Consider the following 20,102-nt stretch of genomic DNA (forward strand, 5'->3'; position numbering starts at 1 on the left):
ATCTCAATCAAGTACCCGTGTGATCCAGCCATTAATCTCGCATAGAAAGGCTTTCGAAGACAGATATTGTTATGAATTGCAAATTATTTAGGCGAGGTGCACGCGATAGGACGAACGGTTGCTACACGTTTCCTGCTGTGTATTAGCATGAAATATGCTTGTTTAGGCCGTGTGCAGACATATGAACATGGAATGTCTATCATGGTTCCCAGAGAGAAAATAAGCAGGATTGTGTATAGAGGCCTAATTGAAAGATGATTTCAGATTAGTGTCCATTACTGACGTTCAATGCTCAAATAGATAGTTAGACATCTATTTAAATTCTTAATTAATATATCATTAAAAAATGCTTCTTTTTGAGAACATTTAACTGCAATCTACGCTTTAAATAATGTTGGTCATCAAATAAAATCCGTGGTTAAATTTTTATCGAATGTCTTGGTAGTCGAGGTGTGTTAGACAGATTTTGAGACAGCAGTTTTTCAGTCACATTTTTCATCGTCAATATAATATGGGATTTAACGCACACGATAATCTAGACCCACCTTTATCCCACTCCATCTTAAAGACAAATAGAAATGAAACGGGAATATATTGACAAATGGGACCGCTCGGTGCCGCGAGTGTTGATATCGTTATTCAATTATTATACTTCAAAATTCATTATAGTAATGAAGTGATTGTAATCTAGTTGCTGACTATTTATTATTCATAAATTTGCTATATGCATTTGATTATTGAATTGATTCTATTGTTATGAAGGGTGTTTATAATTTTAAATGGACATTCTTCTTGACCTTCCTCAGTTAAATCTTAGCGTATAATATGCAGAATATCTTAAATTTTAGACTTTAGATAGAGCGACAGTTATCATGTTATCTCCATGCATGAATACTGAATAGGCTATATTTAAAACTAAAAAATTAAAGGAAAAATATTTAAAATCCCCGTGACTATAAAAACAACCTTATAACCAATTATTAACACATGAACACATGGTTTAAAATATTATGAAAGACCTCCCGCATACAAATATAAGTTTAAATTTACATTTATACAATTACACATTTAAATTGTAATTACATACGTTGACGTTGGTGGAAATCTGTTTTCACCTTAATGATACAGACCATAAGAATAAAACGCATTTTTATGGAATGTTGAATGATTATATGTTGGCCTTCCGCGCCTATTTAATAACATAAATACAATTAAAAAAAAGATAATTCTATATTTGAAAATGATTTACAATCAATATTACTGATATCAGATACAAACTAAGTCTTTGTACTTAAAAATCCGTTATTTAATTAATGAGGAGAATGTTTTTACAGCACCGCAAGAAAGCCCTTTGATGTAAAATGTAAAAAATATGCAAATTGGTTCCAAATTTGTAAATATTTAAGTCTTATAACCAGTTACCAGGGACTGTGGTTTTTATTAGTCGTATCACCCAAATATGGTTGACAAACATATTAGCGAAGTAATTTCCCTATATTTTATATTTTTAATTCGTTTAATTTACTTCGTTTAATTGCTCATAATATGTACACGCCTTTTTGTAAATTATGACACAGTTGAGGAATTTACATATGAGTTTAAAAAAATCTTTTAAACCCGTTTTTAAAAAGTAAGTATAATTGAATAATTATTGGAATTCAATGATAAGACATTATGTATAAGTGAAATTGTGTTCATATACTATATCGTACGAGTTCATTCAAAAAATAATGTAGAGTTCATGCAGAATAAATACTTAACAAACAGAAATAAAATTTTTCGCAACACATTAAATCAAGCACCAATAATTTGAAATTAAAATGGAATGGTAAATTCTGCCCACGTCTAACCAATTTCAATTCCATTTTGCAGAACTAACAAGTCTAAATACTTGGAATGTAATTGTTCCGATGCAGGTAGCTAACAAGTGACATACCAATTAATTTCTCTAGGCGAGCTTGCAAAACGATTTATTGTTTTATTTGTACAAGAAACAGGAAACATTCTGGAGAATTCCCGCCTTGTTTGGAATGCTACGAAACAGAAGTAAAACGTCGCGACATCGCGGAAATAGAGAATTTCCCATACATTCCAGATTGTCATATATCATCTCATTGTTAAAATTGTGGATTTATTTGAAAACTTGTTTGCAATACTGTACTTTAGTGGACAGACGAACATTTGTTAGTTTTAAGTACTAGTATTATATTATCTGTGATTTTAAGCGTTGTGAAGCGATGTGCATTTAACGGGAATAATTTATTTGCGCAAATGTTTACTCGGTTTCAAAGATTTACGGCTTACTCATAGTTTTATAGTGGTCGTTCGTTTGTACAATTATTTATTTACTTCCTTGTTTTGTCTCCTTCTTTAAAGATGGTGTTCAATAACGAGGCAAATAAAGATATTTAAAGATAAATAATTATTTCGTACAACGGTTATTAAATTATATACAATTTTATGATAAAAATAAATAATAAGGAACTGACATGTTCAGTCAAAGAAAGGAAGTATTTATTCTTGTGATTTTTAGTGTTTATAGAAAAAATACTCCCATAAAATATTGTTACTCTCTCCACACGAGGACTAGAAAATGTATTCAGAAAGCTGCAATAATTGAATATAGGAAACAATTAACGAGCTTTTACGCTTCATCGCAACTGTTCCTATGTCACTATAACTTTTTATAACTAAATATTCAGGATAATGTATTTATTCTCAGTGTAATTAAACCAATTAACGTAGAACTTTGATTAACGAAACATCAATTAGTGTTAATGAAAACTACATTTAAAATGACAGATAACAGCAGCATATCAAATTAACGGTTCATATTTTAAAATAAAAATACGAACTTCGAACGTCGTTTTATTGGCGCCAGTCTTAAAATAGCTTCTTTCTCATTCTCAGATTACAAAATTCCAAACCATAGTAACTTTTTTCACAGATAATAATGGTGTCATTTCTTTCATATCCGCAAAATAATTACATAGCACACGCTTATTACTTACATATCTTATGAATATGTTTATTTAAATGAGTCAAAAGGTTAATGTGAGTATTTTTAGCACTATTTTACGAAAAGTTCGTTCTGATTGTATTAAGCTGTATTGATTTTGTTTGTACATTAGCTACTTATATGTTGATCGCGAGTGCAGCCGTTAATTAAATTTAGATTTAATTAAATTTATTTTAAAACAAATTTTTATGTTCTTACACTTTAATTAAATAATGTCATAATTTATATTTTAACGTGGGTAAAATTATTTTTTTGTATAAAGTTACTGAACGTCGCTATTAATTCCGACGTCGATAAAATTCCTATCAATGTTAATGTAATAAGTCACTTTAATCCAAAAATATGAACACTGAACGTCCTCGCTGTAACTTCTCATATTTCAAAGGAATAAATTTTCTGCCATAAGCTTACCTGAACGTAATTTATGTGACGCCTCCGCCAAATATTACAAAACATATTTTACAATATTTATCAGCTATTAATGTGATAAGTGACATCAAATAAATTATTTAAATAATAAAGTGTTTATTGCACTGTTAAACTGTGAATTTAATTTTAATATGGTATGACTTAATGAGTGAAGACAGTGCTGTAAACGTAAAACAATTTCTTTGAAAAGTTAAAAGAATAAATAATAAGTGTTCTTTGCAATAAGAAAGCTACAACTAGTAAAGATTTTCCTTTAATTTGTATGAATTTGTATAATGTAAATCTACTTACGTGACACCAAGCGGTCAACCATCTTTACTTCACATATTTTCTTTTCGAAGATAGCGATCGCTGCTAACCATAACTACACCCTATTTTAATAGACTTAAGCTTTTAATTTGATTATCTATAAACTACATACGCTTATCATACCTGCCAATGAATGCAAGAAAAAGCCGCGTCTATTTTTACTATTTTATTAAGCTGATGGGTTATCATTACTCTACCGCAAAGGAGCACATTAAGATCAGCTTTTGAGATGCCGCAGAAAATAAGTAAGCGTACAATAAAGCAAACACAAGAAATAACAAGATAGTGTTTTGTTTTCTGCATATCTACGTGGTCTGTGTACCGTGACTATGCTTTTGCATCTTTGAGAAAATAAACAGATATGTACGTATTTCGCTCTGAACATAGTACCCAACTTGGCGCTGGATATTATGAACGTTAATTCGATACAATAAACTGAACTGCTAAGTTAATTTAGACTAGAGATTAAATAATAGTAATAACAATCTAGTCAAATTTTCTGTAGGAATACGAATACGAAAAGAAATACTTTAGAAGTTTAGAAGAGTGAGACCCTAAGGGTCCAACAAACTTTAATCTACTAGCTACTACTAACCCCTTGTTCCTTTAAAATGTTAAATATTAATGGACTATACATGACGTTATACCTCTATTTAAGAAAGGCGATCAAGAAGACTGTAACAACTATAGACCTATCTCGATTTTACCAACATTAAGTAAGGTATTCGAAAAGTTAATATTAAACCAATTGACTAGTCACTTTGCATCTAATAATTTGCTGCACACCAAACAGTTTGGTTTCACAAAGGGGCGCTCAACCACAGATGCTGGAGTTGCACTACTAACACATATATATAAGGCATGGGAAAACTCAAAAAATGCTTTGGGGATATTTTGTGACCTCTCCAAGGCATTTGACTGCGTTGAACATTGTACCTTATTGCGTAAACTTAATCACTATGGGATTAAAGGACAAGCTCAGAACCTCATAGCCTCATACCTGCATGATAGGATACAAACTGTAGTTGTTAATGGAGAACGTTCTAGCGGTGCGTCAATTAACATTGGTGTTCCACAGGGATCTATTTTAGGACCCTTCTTGTTCTTGGTATATATCAATGATCTACCTTATTATTTACAGGATAGGTGTGAAATAGTTCTGTTTGCAGATGATACCTCATTAATATTTAATGTGGATAGGCATGACCCAAATGTTGACGAAGTGAACAGTGCTCTTTTACACATATCCGACTGGTTTACTGCTAATAATTTATTATTAAATGCCAAAAAAACAACTTGTGTTGAATTTTTACTACCAAACGTTAAAAAGTTAAGCAGAAATATTACCTTGAACGGGGAGGTATTACACCCTACAGAATCGACTGTATTTCTTGGGTTAACATTGGACGAGAAACTACAGTGGGGAGCCCATGTCAACACCGCTGCAGGTAAGCTCAGTTCAGCAGCATATGCAGTCCGAAAGGTAAGGCATCTCACCGATGAAGATACAGCTAGATTGGTTTATTTCAGCTACTTTCATAGTATTATGTCCTAGGGAATTCTACTATGGGGCAGGGCAGCAGATATAGAAACTATATTTATCTTACAGAAAAGAGCCATTCGTTCTATATATAATTTACGTGCTCGGGACTCACTAAGAGATCTCTTTAAGAATACTGGTATCCTTACTGTACCATCACAGTATATATTTAATAATATTTTGCATGTACACAAAAACGCCGACTTACACACAAGAGTAGGAGATAGACACTGTTATGGCACAAGGAACAGAAATAGAATTGAAATGCCATTTTTCCGATTAGCTAAAGTTAAAAATTCATTTATGGGTCAAGGTATACGCTTTTACAATAGAATTCCTCATAATATTAAAGAGTTTAGTAGTTCTAAATTTAAAACTTATATAAAAAATGTACTAGTTCAGAGAGCGTACTACAGTATTCAGGAATATATGGACGATAAAAACCCATGGAGGGTTGTCGCGTAAAAACCACAGGACAGTTCTTTGGCATGTTATTACAATACTTATATGTTGTTACATATGTATTTTGTAAAATTGTAAAACTGACATGATTTAAAAGAGCAACTATGGAGTTTCTTGCCGGTTCTTCTCCGTAGATACTGCTTTCCGAATCGGTGGTAAATTTTAAAATATGTAATGACGTTTCAAAAGTGCTTCTTTAAGAAGTCTAATTGAATGAATAAATGTTTGAGTTTGAGTTTGAGTTTGAGTTTGAGTTTTCTTAGAAATAACATATCCAAGGTTTACCGTCAAGCTTAACACAAGACAGTGGCCTCAACCACACTGACATGTCCTTGCAAGGCCGTCGGGCATTGTCGAAACTGGAATGACATCTGCGTAGGCCGGAACGTATCGAATTATACTGGATATAATGCGAAAGGTAACTGGTTTGTTTCGTTTAAATAATAGTCGTTGTAATGATAATAAATCGTAAATATTGAGCAAACTAAGACTAAACTATTTATACAAACAGAAACGTGTAATAAGAACCTAATAACAAAAAGGTTATGGTAATCACCGATACACCGATTTTAGTATATATTTTTATGAAATAAGCTATCTACTCTCTACAAGTAAACCACACATGACCCTTAAAAAAATGTAGTATATAATAATAATATAATTTACATTATAAATTACCCGAAAACTTTTATAAGTAAAGCCATTAAAGCATGAGCTTTTGAGTTATTTATTTGTATTCCTTGTACTTTGTAGGCTGTTGCGTTAATATGGCCTTAAGCCAAAGATGAACATTCACATGCAACTTTTATCTGTATTTTAAACATCTCAAATGAAATCGCAGTTAGTTTTTATTGCGCCAATCGTGAGTATCGCAATGTTCTTGGCATCCGCTTATCTAAAGCAAAACTATCTGTTTGAACCCATTGTTTTAATTGTTTGTATGTTTACTTAATTCTTGCACTTTACATTTATTTACGGCCATCGGTTACATTTTATATAAATGTGATATAAATATGATTATTTTAAGCACCGATTCATCTTTTGATGAAATTATTACCATTTATTGTAGACTCTATACAGTTATATAAACGTGAGCTTTGTTTCATTTACTTGAAATAATTCAAATTTCTTACCATTTAAATAAATTGTTATTTATAAATCCATACTAATATTATAAATGCGAAAGTAACTCTGTCTGTCTGTCTGTTACTCAATCACGCCTTAACTACTGAACCAATTTGCATGAAATTTGGTATAGAGATATTTTGATACCCGAGAAAGGACATAGGCTACTTTTTACCGCGGGACATAGGATAGGTTTAATCCCACGGGAACGGGAACTATGCGGGTTTTTCTTTGACTGCGCGGACGATGCCGCGGGTGGAAAGCTTGTCAGATATAAACAAGAATTGAACAAGAAGGAGCTCCACAGATTATACATAAAAACTGGCCCCAACTTTCCACATAAGGAAAATTGTAATGAGGAAGGTAAAATGTTGATATTATCACAATCGTTCTGAAAAAAAAAACATTAATAGAATACCATTTAGTATCGATTCAATAACATTAATAGCAATCATTTCGTAACATTACTACTACTAGCAATATGTGCACTGCCTTACCGGTCGTGCAATACCCACGACAACGCAGGTTGTGACGTCCTTACAAGGCCGTCGCGCGTTGGTGGAAACTGGTATGCAGGTTGTACGGATCTTGCTCTCGGTAACATTATAGATACTCGTGAGAAAGTTGTCTGCGATTTTTTGTCACTACATGGTGGATTATTTTGTTATTACGGTGGTACAAGGCATAATACCGGTTCCAATCAAGCGTTACATGTGTAAGACAATACTTAATGTTTTTTTGTGAGACTGGACAACGGAAGTATGATGTTTCAGTATAACTCAATAGTATCAGTGGCGTTTGAACCTCACGTAGGCTACTGTGGCTACTGTCGGTTTGTTATTACTTATTAGATACACGAGCTGGTTATCGTAATGGTATCATAAACTAATTTTATACAAAACATTCAACGAAGTATAAATTATGTAAAATTGAAAAAGTTTGTCCTAAAAGTTATATTCTAATTAGTTATGTTTCAATTATTATATACTTTTAAGTATTTATTCGCACTGCAAATTAACTGAAATTCTTTACATCGCCTTCAATTATGGTTATCAAAAACATGTCCATCCGAAATAACATAACTCTACCACGTCTAACCATATAGATGTACTCACCAAGACCACAGATCAAATAGGTGGGTGGGGGCTTCAGCACGGAGCGGGAGTAGGCCCCGCGGACGGTCTCGAGCGCCCGGGGCGCGCCGGCCACGAGCAGCACGCCCGGGGACACGTAGCCCGCGTAGCGGAGCTCCGCGGTGGCAGCTGCGAGTGCGCCCGCCCACCAGCATTTTGCGTTCGCTGCGAGGAAGCTCTGGAATGAAAGAGAGGTTTTAATACTATGTTGTAGCGTATTAGTACCTATATCTAGATACAAAAACTTAGAAACTATGGCTAGTGCGTGATGTTGTGTGTGTTTGACATCAATTAAAATTTTGAATCAATTGTCTTTAAATTGACTACAATTACGCATATATAAAATACTTGTTTGCTAGGTAAATTAAATCAATACAAGATTTATAGACAATAGACATAAAGATATTTTGGATTTAAATAAGCTAAAATTATACCTACAAAATATAAGGCTTTACATTAGCATACATTTTTAGGTTCCTTATAGTTTGGCTTTGGAAAGATTTAAATATGTAATGTTATAACTTTTGAGTTAGAATGAATCTTAAGTGTATGGTCTATAACTGATTTAAGAAATGCAAGGACGCCATGAAGCTGGCATTGTATCAGGGTCCACTAAGTTGATTCAAATTATATGAAATCAGAGATATCACATTATTTTAAAGCTTCACAAAAGCTCTTCTCTGTAGTCGACATTACAGAAGAACATACGAAAGTCTTGCATCCGTGTGCAGTGGAATGTATATAAGTGAATTCCAAGATCCAGTTGTATTAATTGACTCGTTCAGTACAAAATCAGTAAGCGGATGTTGTAATTGTGATCTGTTAAATACAGGGCGAGGAGCAGATTGCGAAACACGAAATGCCAAAAGAACGTGTCAAGGTGAAACAAGAATAAGATCTTGGAGAAATGAAACTTTCAAACTATCGCAAAATATTTTTCAAGAAAGTATTTCACGTTTCATTAATTGAATACGCAGGTACATGCAGAATGTTCGCACGATAGCACATTTATATAATGAAATTTTAATCAGAGCAGATAGCGAGGCTTGAAAAATTATATGCGAAGTGATTTTTTAATGTAATACGTTCATCAGATCGAAGTGCAGCTTTTTTTGGTTCTGTGTAAAATAATGGAAATATTTAATAGATTTTTGTGGCCATTTTATTCGGTATAACCACAACCTAAAAATTATCCATATAAAAATCCATTCCACACTTTCAATATCTCGGCCACTGCAGAATTTATCATCAGGTACCGCATTGTTCAATTGTCTTACTTATTTTAAGAAACCTTGTTTTTGTGTTTCAGGTCTGCGATAATATCTAGCCTCCAAGTGCTGACAATCAGGTACTTGTCAGTACTTCAAAGACTTTTAACACATCAAAAGGCTTGTCGCTAATGTACCTACCACTTATGTTCACACGATATTACTTACTTCTGTTTTACTATGATGATATTCACATTAGGTTTCTTTTTTGTAGACACAATATAATACGTATTCTAAATCGTATTCAGATATGCACGTATTATAAAGGAAATGTTCTTCTAATGTTCTCTATGATAGAGTAGTCTTCGCTGCTCGTGCTTATCAAAGTACCAAAAACATCACGAATTTACCGCGAAATTTTATTGCATATTATGTTATGTTCACGTACACTTTATACAAGTGTATATAGAGTCACGTTTGTTAAACTGTTAAAACATTTGTAAGATTTAACTGTACTTGTAATTAATATGGATCGTTAGACATGTTTATATATTGTAACGAATGTTACCAAATTTACATTAAATTGTTCATTTAAAATTTTAAACCAATTCTTCAGACCAAATAATAATCCAATTTCATCGAAAATCTGTTTCTACATAGTTAAGTGAAATATGATCCTTGTAAATAGCGTAGAAAGAGTTAAAACTAGGTTTTTAATTTGATACAAATCTTTCCAGCTATCTCTCCTTTTGGAGCATTTTATAGTCATAAAAATATTGTACATGTTTTTTATTTTGTTATTTCTAGTAAAATCATCAAAATAGTTCCAGGAAATACTACTACAAGAACGAATTTTTTAACACCAAATGACATAACCGCAATCTGAGGTTATATTTTATACTCAGTGATGTCATGTTATATCTAAACTAACTTTGAGCGACGGCTATGTTTGTGTTCTGTATTTATTTTTACTAATAAATACCTACTCTAGAGAAAATTAGTGTCTGAACAAGGAGACGATTTAATTGTCTTTTTTTATTATTTAGGATTGATTAATATTGAATCATCTGATATTGTAGCGTGGAAAACTACTTATTTTTAAATTATGAGATGAAAATGCCCTGTGTGTATCGGATATAAAAAAATGCCTACATAAAAAATATACCTACTATAAATGTTTTAGAATTTCCTTACGAAGAATGACAAGGAGATAATTGTGATATTATGTGGCTTAGCATGATAGCATTTTTCTGAAAAAGCTTCTAGCTGATATTAAAAGCTTTCAAAGAGATTATGCTGTAATTAGTGTTCAATGGATAATAGAGTTGTTCTTATAACCAAGTATAGGTTCTAGGATCTTCTTAATAATTACAGATTACAATTATCGTGAAAAATGCGGTTAAATGGATCGAAAAATGTGTTGTGCGCCTATTGTGCAATTTGATGTATATTTAACTTATACCCGGCGCGGCCTAAGATGATCCCTATGACACTGACAGTTATTCTCAAGAGACAAACTTGTAATGGCGTCACCATTAAATTAGAAACGTATTCGAGGCGACTAAAAATGGCATTTATTAATTTTTACGTAGCTTTATGCCATTACAATGATATTCCGTTGGAATTATAACAATTCTTAACATTTACGAGAAATTATATCAATCTGACTTTACGTTTACGTCCTTCAAAACTTACATCGTTGGCATTTATCGACTAGTGCGGAAAGTATCGATAAACAAATTTCGATAATGGAAACGAGTTCACATTTTTTCCATGCTTAAGCTATAGTTCATTCTCTATTGAATGGAACAGAAGATCGCAGCATAATTAATTAATTAATTACCGTTCGCGTTAATTTACTTACCTATGATAATATAAGTTTTTTAGAAAAATTAAATGGGGGATTCCATTTTCATGATAAAATAATATACACTGTGTTAAACGGGTTAAAGATTACGAGAAAATGATAAGGTGCATTTTTATGTTTTGGAAAACTTTCGTTTTACTTACCGTTTCGTTTACATAATAGACGTTAAAAATTCATTTTATAATATTTGTAAAAACATGTTTACCGACGTGGCTGAATGCAAACCACGACTTAGCCTATAAAATAGTACACGATCCATCATACGAGCAATCACTAAGACGAACTGTCATAGGGATCATCTTAGGCCGCGCCGGGTATAATGTTATTTCATTATTTTGGTGTGTACAATAAAGCTTTCATTCATTCATTCATTCATTCATTCATTCATTCATTCATTCCTTCATTCAAAAATGTGATCAATTTTCTTTTAAGAAATGGCTGCAAGACGTATGCAACAGGACACTGGAAAAGTTTTTTTTAACTATTCAATATGAAATATAAATAGTCAGTATGTCTCAAAGAACCAAGTTGTTTATATAGTTATTTTTGTACACCAATACACAGACATAACGTTTACCATTTTATAATACTGGATAATCTGTGGTATGTATATCATAAGGTCATTCACATACACATAATTCACGAAACGTGTATTGCAAAAAATGCTAACGAACTTGAATAGCCCATGAAAACATTTATTTCGTTGTGGTAAAAATATAAATTATACGTAACTGTATGTGATAGCTTCGTTCTGTGAATAATGAAATTAGATGTGGAATATATTTTGTTTATTTTAAGAATTTACTGTTTCCCCTTACTAACTTGTTATGGTGTTTTATGTAAATTGTAGACAGTTTTGTTGTTTCGTTTTGATACTAGATAAATAGAGCATAGAACTTTGAATATTATTTTCATATATTTGTTCCAATAAACCTATGTTTTTTGTTATAGATTTGAAGAATTGCGTACAAAAACAAATTTATATTTTATATACTAAAAATACATTCATAAACACGATATCCTTGGAATTCTTAAACGCTATGTAAGGTTATTTTAAATAACATTTATATTCGATTTTATTTTTTATAGTCATATAATAGACTTTTTTATCTATATCTATACTAATATTATAATGAGGAAACCTTTGCTTTTTTGTATGTTTGTATTGAATAGGCTTAAAAACTACTGGACCGATTTAAAAATTTCTTTTACCATTACTTAGAGGGATTTTTCCGAATCCGTGTAGGCTATATTTTATCCCGGAAAACGTAAATATGTACCACGGGCGGACCGCTACTTTTTAATCAATTTGCAGCGATCGAAAACATAAAAGGAATAAAAGACATTATTCATAACACAGTGAATATCACTTTATTACATGCTCTTTCTTCGTCCATCGTCGCATATAATTGTCTATAATGCATAAACTCGGGAACAGAGTCTCACGGGAACGACCAGAGACCGTGAAAAAATACGTTGTTACTTGTTAATATCAATGTGCATCGTTTACTTAAGTGTATCAATTTACTGTTCATTCATATGTTTATAACAAAAGAAAGGTTTAACAGCTTTATTATGAAATTAAAACAGTATATTATTTGTAAAGAATCTGTGGTTATTATCTTGCAAAATTTCATATAAATGCGAATGTTAGCGGTTTTGAAGATAATTGGTACAGAGATAATAAATGCACGATACAAAGAATAAAATAGGATAGTTTTTGTCATATAATATAGCTTTGAGGGAGTAAAATAGGAAATCGGGAACAGCTATCGAATGTCAACCTAAAATGCAATCTGAAAGAGTAGCCACGGGAGCAAAGCTAATTATTAGATGTATATTATGTCGATTTCTAACTCTCATGAGCCCTAAATATGTATATCTAATCGAAAAAAATATCACAGAAATCATTTCTATCAACTTAAAAACCCAATATGACAATACAATTAATTTCTAAACCTCTACATATTTTAACGGAGGATTTATGCGAACATATTTTCTTCCTTCCTTCAACCGAAAATGTAAGCTAAAGCCAATTTATATATTATCTTTAGTATCTATTATGTATGTATGCGAACAGAGAAATGTAACGACCTCTCGAGATAAGAGATAAGCATCAGTTCTCACATTTAGTTCCGTGTTTTAATTAATTATTGAAACGTATTGTTGTTTGATCGCTTGAATTAATTAGTTTTACTTGTAATGAGAAAGGACCTGGATCGACGTGGGAAGGTAAATGAAGCATTGTTGTAATAAATAATTATAATACATGTGTCGTTCGTTTGTTTCACATCTTATTGTTTGAATTATGTTTTAAAGAAACTGCATGAAAAACGGACTATTAATTATTTTTAAAATGTACCTAAATATTTTGTGTTTGATTGTAGCTAATAAGTCATTTTTTTCTATTCAATCAATTTTAATATAATAATCAACGATACTAGCACAGACTAATAATAATATACTACGTATACAAATACTAGTGTATATTATTGTCGATATCAAGACAATACTACAGCTTAAAAAATGTTAACAACACATTAATACTACCGAAACCGAAACCAATCTACGAAAAGGGCGCGAGAATAAAAAAAACTAGTCTAACAAAGTTTGGCAGCACACGTGTCGCCAAAAACCCATACAATGTCGCGTCAGAGGCATTTTATTTTTAAAAGCACTCGGAACTTCGATGAAAACTTTTATGGGAATAGGTTTACGACTAACTTCCCGGTTTCAACTTGCCCAATGTGGATGACACTGTGTTGAAATGTTATATTTTATGTACAAGCCATTTTACAATATTACTGATGCGCTAAACTGTTGAACTTTTTATTTATTGGTTCGTAGTATCGTAAGTTTCATATATAGTCTTGTATTGAAAACATTTTTGTAAGAATTGAAAGATTATTTATCATCTGAAATTTTATAAATATCGTTCACCTAACTTTTCATGTGAATTGAACCTTCAATGTCATCGACTATCTAAGAAAATGTTGAATTAGTTTGTAGTTGAGTATAAGCAAAAGTTCTGATAGTTCTAAAGTACTAACAATAGCTATAAAAATAAATATTTGTTCTTACTTCTATTATATTTTCACAACTAACAGCAAGAGTAAACAACACCACGAAACAATTACAAAGCGCGAACTTTCGCAGTACCACTTAAAGTGAAGCTCATAAAATCATTGTTCAGTCTCACAACCTATGAACCATGTGCACAATTTCACTCTATTGATATTTATGGTCGTTTTCTATTGAGTAAAATGATCCGCGGCCACTTGCACGCCGTGCTATTAAATTGGTCCAACCACTGACCCCGCCAATAAACGAATTATTATAGAAACCATTTTAAACTGCTTCCCAAAAAATATTAATAAAATAGGTGATAAAGTTTACTTGTGTTATGGACGCATAAATCTAAATGATTGAAAAATTTCGATTCGTGAAAAAGCTGTCGTATTTTTTAGATATGAATTTTGTAATGTAGCATAAATTAATACTGACATTTTTCATCTACTTAAATATATATGAAAATCTATTTCGATGCTAAAGTAAATATTTTTCATGAGACACCTAATACAGGTTTTCAAAGTCACTGCATGGTCCTATCTCTACAATTTTTGAGTAAAACCGTAATTCCAATAAACCAGGATATTGTAGATTTATTTTAACCCTAACTTTACATAACTCAATAGCTCAATAGTGTATATAGGTATACCGCAGTCTACGGTTCGAAACAAGAAACACGCAAGAACATATTGTTCACGTCCGTACCTATCATGTGAATAATTGAACAATACGTATGGATCTGCATACAATCACGTTCATTGCAGGGACTAAATGTTCCTTGAGTTATGGGAACCAGAAAATCGTGGGAAATAGCATGCTATGGAAATGAAGTTAGTGCCCGTGTGTGGTGGATTTTTGCAACGCGTTATGCGTGTTTGATTAATAAGGCAAAAAAATTTATAAATGATTTTTGTCAGGCTAGCAGGACTATTTATTATATAACATTAATTATATTTATTACATAACATTAATTATTATGCATCCAAAACAGATGCTAATAATTGTGGTTAAATATTTTGATGCATACATACGTATGAGTAGATACTCACGTATGTAGTGACAGATTCACTTTAGATACAAATGTCACTTGTCATGCCGCCTTCGCCTGCTGTCAATAAAAAAAAAAAACAACCGCGCTTCTTTCGATAACCTATTATGACACTGCACGACATTTTCACATCACACGACTTACACTGAACTACATATAAGTCAACTTACATCATGAATTAAAGTGAAAGTCCATGAATGGACGTATCAATGGATTGATACAGAATGTCACAATTCCTATAAAATTAAACGGATGTTATGTTTTCACGTATGCTCATATCTGGTATTGTTTATTATAAAACAGAAGAAACGCAACAGGTTGAATTTCTCAATTGATACTTATTTTGTTGCGTGAGAGCAAGGGGTTATTGAACTGTCATTGAATTTATTTTTCATTGGACGAAAAATGGACTGAATTCAGTTTTCTCATAACATTCGGTGTACATTATTCAAATCATACGGTAATTGGTATAATTAATTGCATCTTTATGTAGAAAAATAAAACTAATTCTCATGAATAGACTATTTAATAAAAGGATAATAAAAAATAACAGTTATTTAAATCTGCTTAATCATATGATATGAGGATTGGGAAAAAATAGATACCGTATTTAAAAGCCATGAATTCAAGTGGCTGGGAAGCAAAAAGCTCTAGAAAATACAGCTTTCTTTTGCTGTCGTATAACTTTTTAGATATATGTAAATATGCTTTAAATGTATATTTTTGAGAAGCCTGTATAATCAGTTATTCCTCGATAATAAACGTTCAGACAACAATTATACAAAACAAATTATACCTATTCATATAATCATATTACACTTTAAAACAATGTATAATATCTAATCTGTACGATCCCTAATAAGTTGCAAATTTGCATCGCTAAATCACGTTCTGTACCCGTAAGTTAAATCGATATCTCGATACCAATATCGTTTCTATCTCGCTGATATTTCGAACGATTTCCTGCTGATATAAATGATACGATACCGGGTCATAGGCCAGTTGTATAATCAATAGATGTAATGACTATTGTGACATACGGACAGATATAATGGGCCGCAATTATTTTATTGCGTTACTTAGGTAGGTATGTTTTGTTTGAGACATGTCTACAAGATCTGTAGTTAAAAAATAAATAAATAAAGTACTATTAAGTGACTCTACACGATAATACATTTAAAGGAGTCTAAAAATACTCTACGTCTTCATTTAATATGATATCTTAATTCAATCTATAATTAATAATCTCTATTGTCACTGGTCCATAAAGCCATACAATCACTAGCACTAGACCACAATAATTACTGCGTGCACATAGAGCACTCACATACCTAGGCAATATTTTTATTCAAATTAACTTGTGCCTCAATCAGTTTACGTCTGACCAACCTAACTAATCTATACTTAGCATGACTGCATTTTTAACGGTTCACGCTCCTGTCACTATTTGGACGTAATCTTTAATTCTTGTGACATTTAGCTTGGAAGTTGATGTGTTCATAAAACATTTTTGATTGGGGAATTAAATGCACTTTATTAACTTTAATATTGCAGTTTTTGCCTTTATTCCTTAAAATACCATGTTGATTTAGAATATATTGTGGGATAATTGTAAACGTTGTCATTACCTTCTATGATATTAGATATATAATGTAGAGGGTTTCAGATCAAAAATTAGGAGAGATTTTAAGATCATCTTGATGGAAATATCACAATATTTCTGAAATTATTGCTGCTAATTTAAAAGACACATTTCATTACTATTTACTTTCCACTTCATCCATTACTAACATAATATTATAATGATTTTATTAAGTAAATAGAACGAAAATGTATCAAAATACAGCAGTTCAAACATATTAATGATAGTTTCCAATACAATAAAGTGCTCAGTTTTCAAAGTCGGTGTATCACGAATCACGACATATCTCTTGAATAATGTCATTATACCGACAGTTGGACACAACAGCGTTCAGATTTGATGCTGTATGTTAATTTATATTCGACGTTGATTGAACCATACGACTTTGATAATGATAACAGGCATGATCTTTTATTAGTACTAAGTAAGGAGATTATGATAACAATTTACTGATTTTTTGAAGTGAAACTTCTTTATCGGGGTTGGAAAAAAATTGAGTGTAACATTTTTTCGTTACGCGTGACATTTTTCCGTTACGCGCCATCTTTTTCTTATCTCTACCACGCGTGATTCGACGTATTTCTGTAAAGTTGCATAAAGTAAATTATTTTTTGAAAAATAAGGTCATAAAGAACTGTGTACACTAATACACGCACACATTTTTTTTTTGGCGATGTTATTATTGAATCTAGAATACTAACTCTACGAGGTACAAATTTCTTATAAAACGTAAGGAGGAAAAATGTTTATTTTTCCAATTTCGCTCAGAATATTATCTAAACATAAAATAATAGAATGAAACACTTTATGCTATAAAAAGCTTTAGACAGTACCTAATGCCATTTTACCATTTTTGTATTATATCATGTAGGTACGTTTGTACTACTTTGCCGCACCGGTTATAAGTTTTAAATTCGTATTTTAGCGTATTAAATGTGTAATATCAACATTAAAAATATAAATTATTCTGATAAAATCTAAAAAGAACATTACGAAGAAATAGTAAGATATGCAATGAGGCAATAAAATAAAGCAAATTGCTCACTTACATGCATCATGCCATAAAGGCAAGTCTACAAAGTGGGACATTAACCGCGAAATAGCGTTACATAGCTTCATTGTGAAGCATTGTATCATCGATAATAGCTTCTTAGACAGTCACATTCATATATCATAATAAAATTGTCTGGCTACGACTATATCCGACGTTATCAATTGCATGTCATTTATTTATTTGCTTATAAACATTTTTATTATATTTGATGGTAATAGTCTTAATAGAGCGTAAGAAAAAAACATTTTTTAAAGATTTTAATGTCAAAATAACAAATTCTAAAACACAAATAATAACACATGCAGAGTTCGGTCCGCAAAAAAGGCCATAGCCCTGTGCACAGATAAAAACAAAATGTCAATAAATTTTCCCGCCACAAAAGAGCATAGACAATATATTCTTCGCGGCAATTCAGAGTGTTGTCCAATTTCTGCCAATAGCTCTATATGTCACAAGTAACAGCCAGCGACTCGGCTAAATTACTCCAACAAATAGTTACAAATGAACTAAGAAATATTTTGTAGACGTTTTCGATTTGATTGCTATTTGCAGCGAAAATAGAAATAGATAAAGCTCAGATTTTTGTGATTTAAATTTTAACTAGGAATTATAAGAATATGCAATATTGCAGACAATTAGATTAGTTTTCAGTTTTCAGTTTCTAAAATTTTAGTTTATACTAATATTAAGAACGTGAAAATACACATAATATGTACAAATTTTCACGTGCTTATAAGCAAATGCGTCGACTTACACAGAGACAAGATCTACAAATACACAATAGTATCGAATTTACATCGTACACGCCAATCGAGTTAATCTAAAATCTATTGCAAATTCCCGTTCAACATCTAACATATACCACAAATAATATAACAGCAGTACATATACGGTTATGGCTTTACCCTTTTACGAGGTGTCGTCTCACAGTTAGAACGTTATTGCTCCAATCAACCGTTTGTAGCCATTGCACTCGAAACGAATATTTCCGAATAGTGGAAGAGCTGTAGTTTACGATAGTTTGATATTGCTCTTTGCTATTTTCATTGTACGTGTCTATGGGCAAGTTATTGCGGCTATTGAACTATATGCTTTTGGTGGAACTTTATGGAGAGATAGCTGTTATGAAAATTAAAGGTAAAACACCTTTTAATTAAGAAAATTTTAGCAATGATCAAAATGAGAAATTTTCCACGAAACCGTTTGCAAGTATAAATGTTATTTTAAGTTTTTGTCTATGGTGCAAAAAATGAACTTCAATCATTGAAAAAACTTACGACATCTACGTTTATTATTATACTAGATGTGCCCCGCGGTTTTACCCGCAGTGCTCCGCTCCTGTTGGTCTTAGCATGATGATATATGTCTAGCTTAGCCTTCCTCAATAAATGGGCTATGTTACACCGATATTTTTTTTTTTAAATCAAACCAATAGTTCCTGAGATTAGCGCGTTCAAACAAACAAACAAACTCTTGAGTTTTATGAAGTGTGAAGTGAAGTCCCATATATGTCCCCTAGTGGGGTAAGGGGCAGATGCATTATACATCTGTTTCACTGATCGATTTTCTTTAGGGAACAAGTAGGTGATCAGCCTTCTGTGTCCTACCAGACCGAGACATTTTTTTTTCTTCGTCTCCGCCGGGAATCGAACCCAGGACCCCTCGGTGTTACGCTCACGCGTCAACCACTGTACCGAGGAGGCGGTCTTGAGCTTTATAATACAATTAAGGTGATTGCAACGATCTGTTCCCAGCCAATATCCCGCTAGATGGCGCTGAATTCTACATTTCTAGTTTATTTGAGTTTTTGCGTAATTGGAATAGTCATCAAACCTAGGAATAGTCATGGCGGTTACTGAATATTATATTTTATTGAAATATGTTATATCATTGCCTTAAAATCCACCCAATTCGGTAAAATTATGCGTTTTAACATCTGTCATTGCATACAGGGTCGTTTACACACACAGACGTATACAAAAATGATAAAGATTTAACTCTAGATGGCGTGAATGTAAAGCGCGTCACACACGGTGAAGATACTACCTATAATATTTTATCTAATCTAGTAATATTTTATATTACAGTATCTTAAGGTATCCGGTATCAGCGTTCTGACCATCATTTTTCTTTTTTCGCTGTAGAACCGCCATCCTGTTACAAATGACCCACAAAGGAGAATGACCACGGGTGGTAT

The 20,102-nt window shown here is 32.0% G+C and overlaps 1 protein-coding gene across 2 annotated transcripts in view; it reads right to left on the reverse strand.

Moving 5' to 3' along the window:
• ko (Stork-head domain-containing protein knockout) overlaps positions 1 to 20,102 on the reverse strand; it is a 148,300-nt gene that overhangs the window by 49,652 nt on the left and 78,546 nt on the right. For both annotated transcript variants that reach the window (XM_090106895.1, XM_090106894.1), the window contains exon 3: positions 8,000 to 8,195. In XM_090106895.1, coding sequence (XP_089963021.1) covers positions 8,000 to 8,195 — 196 coding nt within the window. The remainder of the gene's footprint in view (positions 1 to 7,999; positions 8,196 to 20,102) is intronic.

This window comes from Colias eurytheme, chromosome 11 (genome assembly GCF_061535395.1).
Source record: "Colias eurytheme isolate Ceu_HAF_F1 chromosome 11, ilColEury1 Martin Lab GWU primary, whole genome shotgun sequence".
Taxonomy (NCBI): Eukaryota; Metazoa; Arthropoda; class Insecta; order Lepidoptera; family Pieridae; genus Colias; species Colias eurytheme.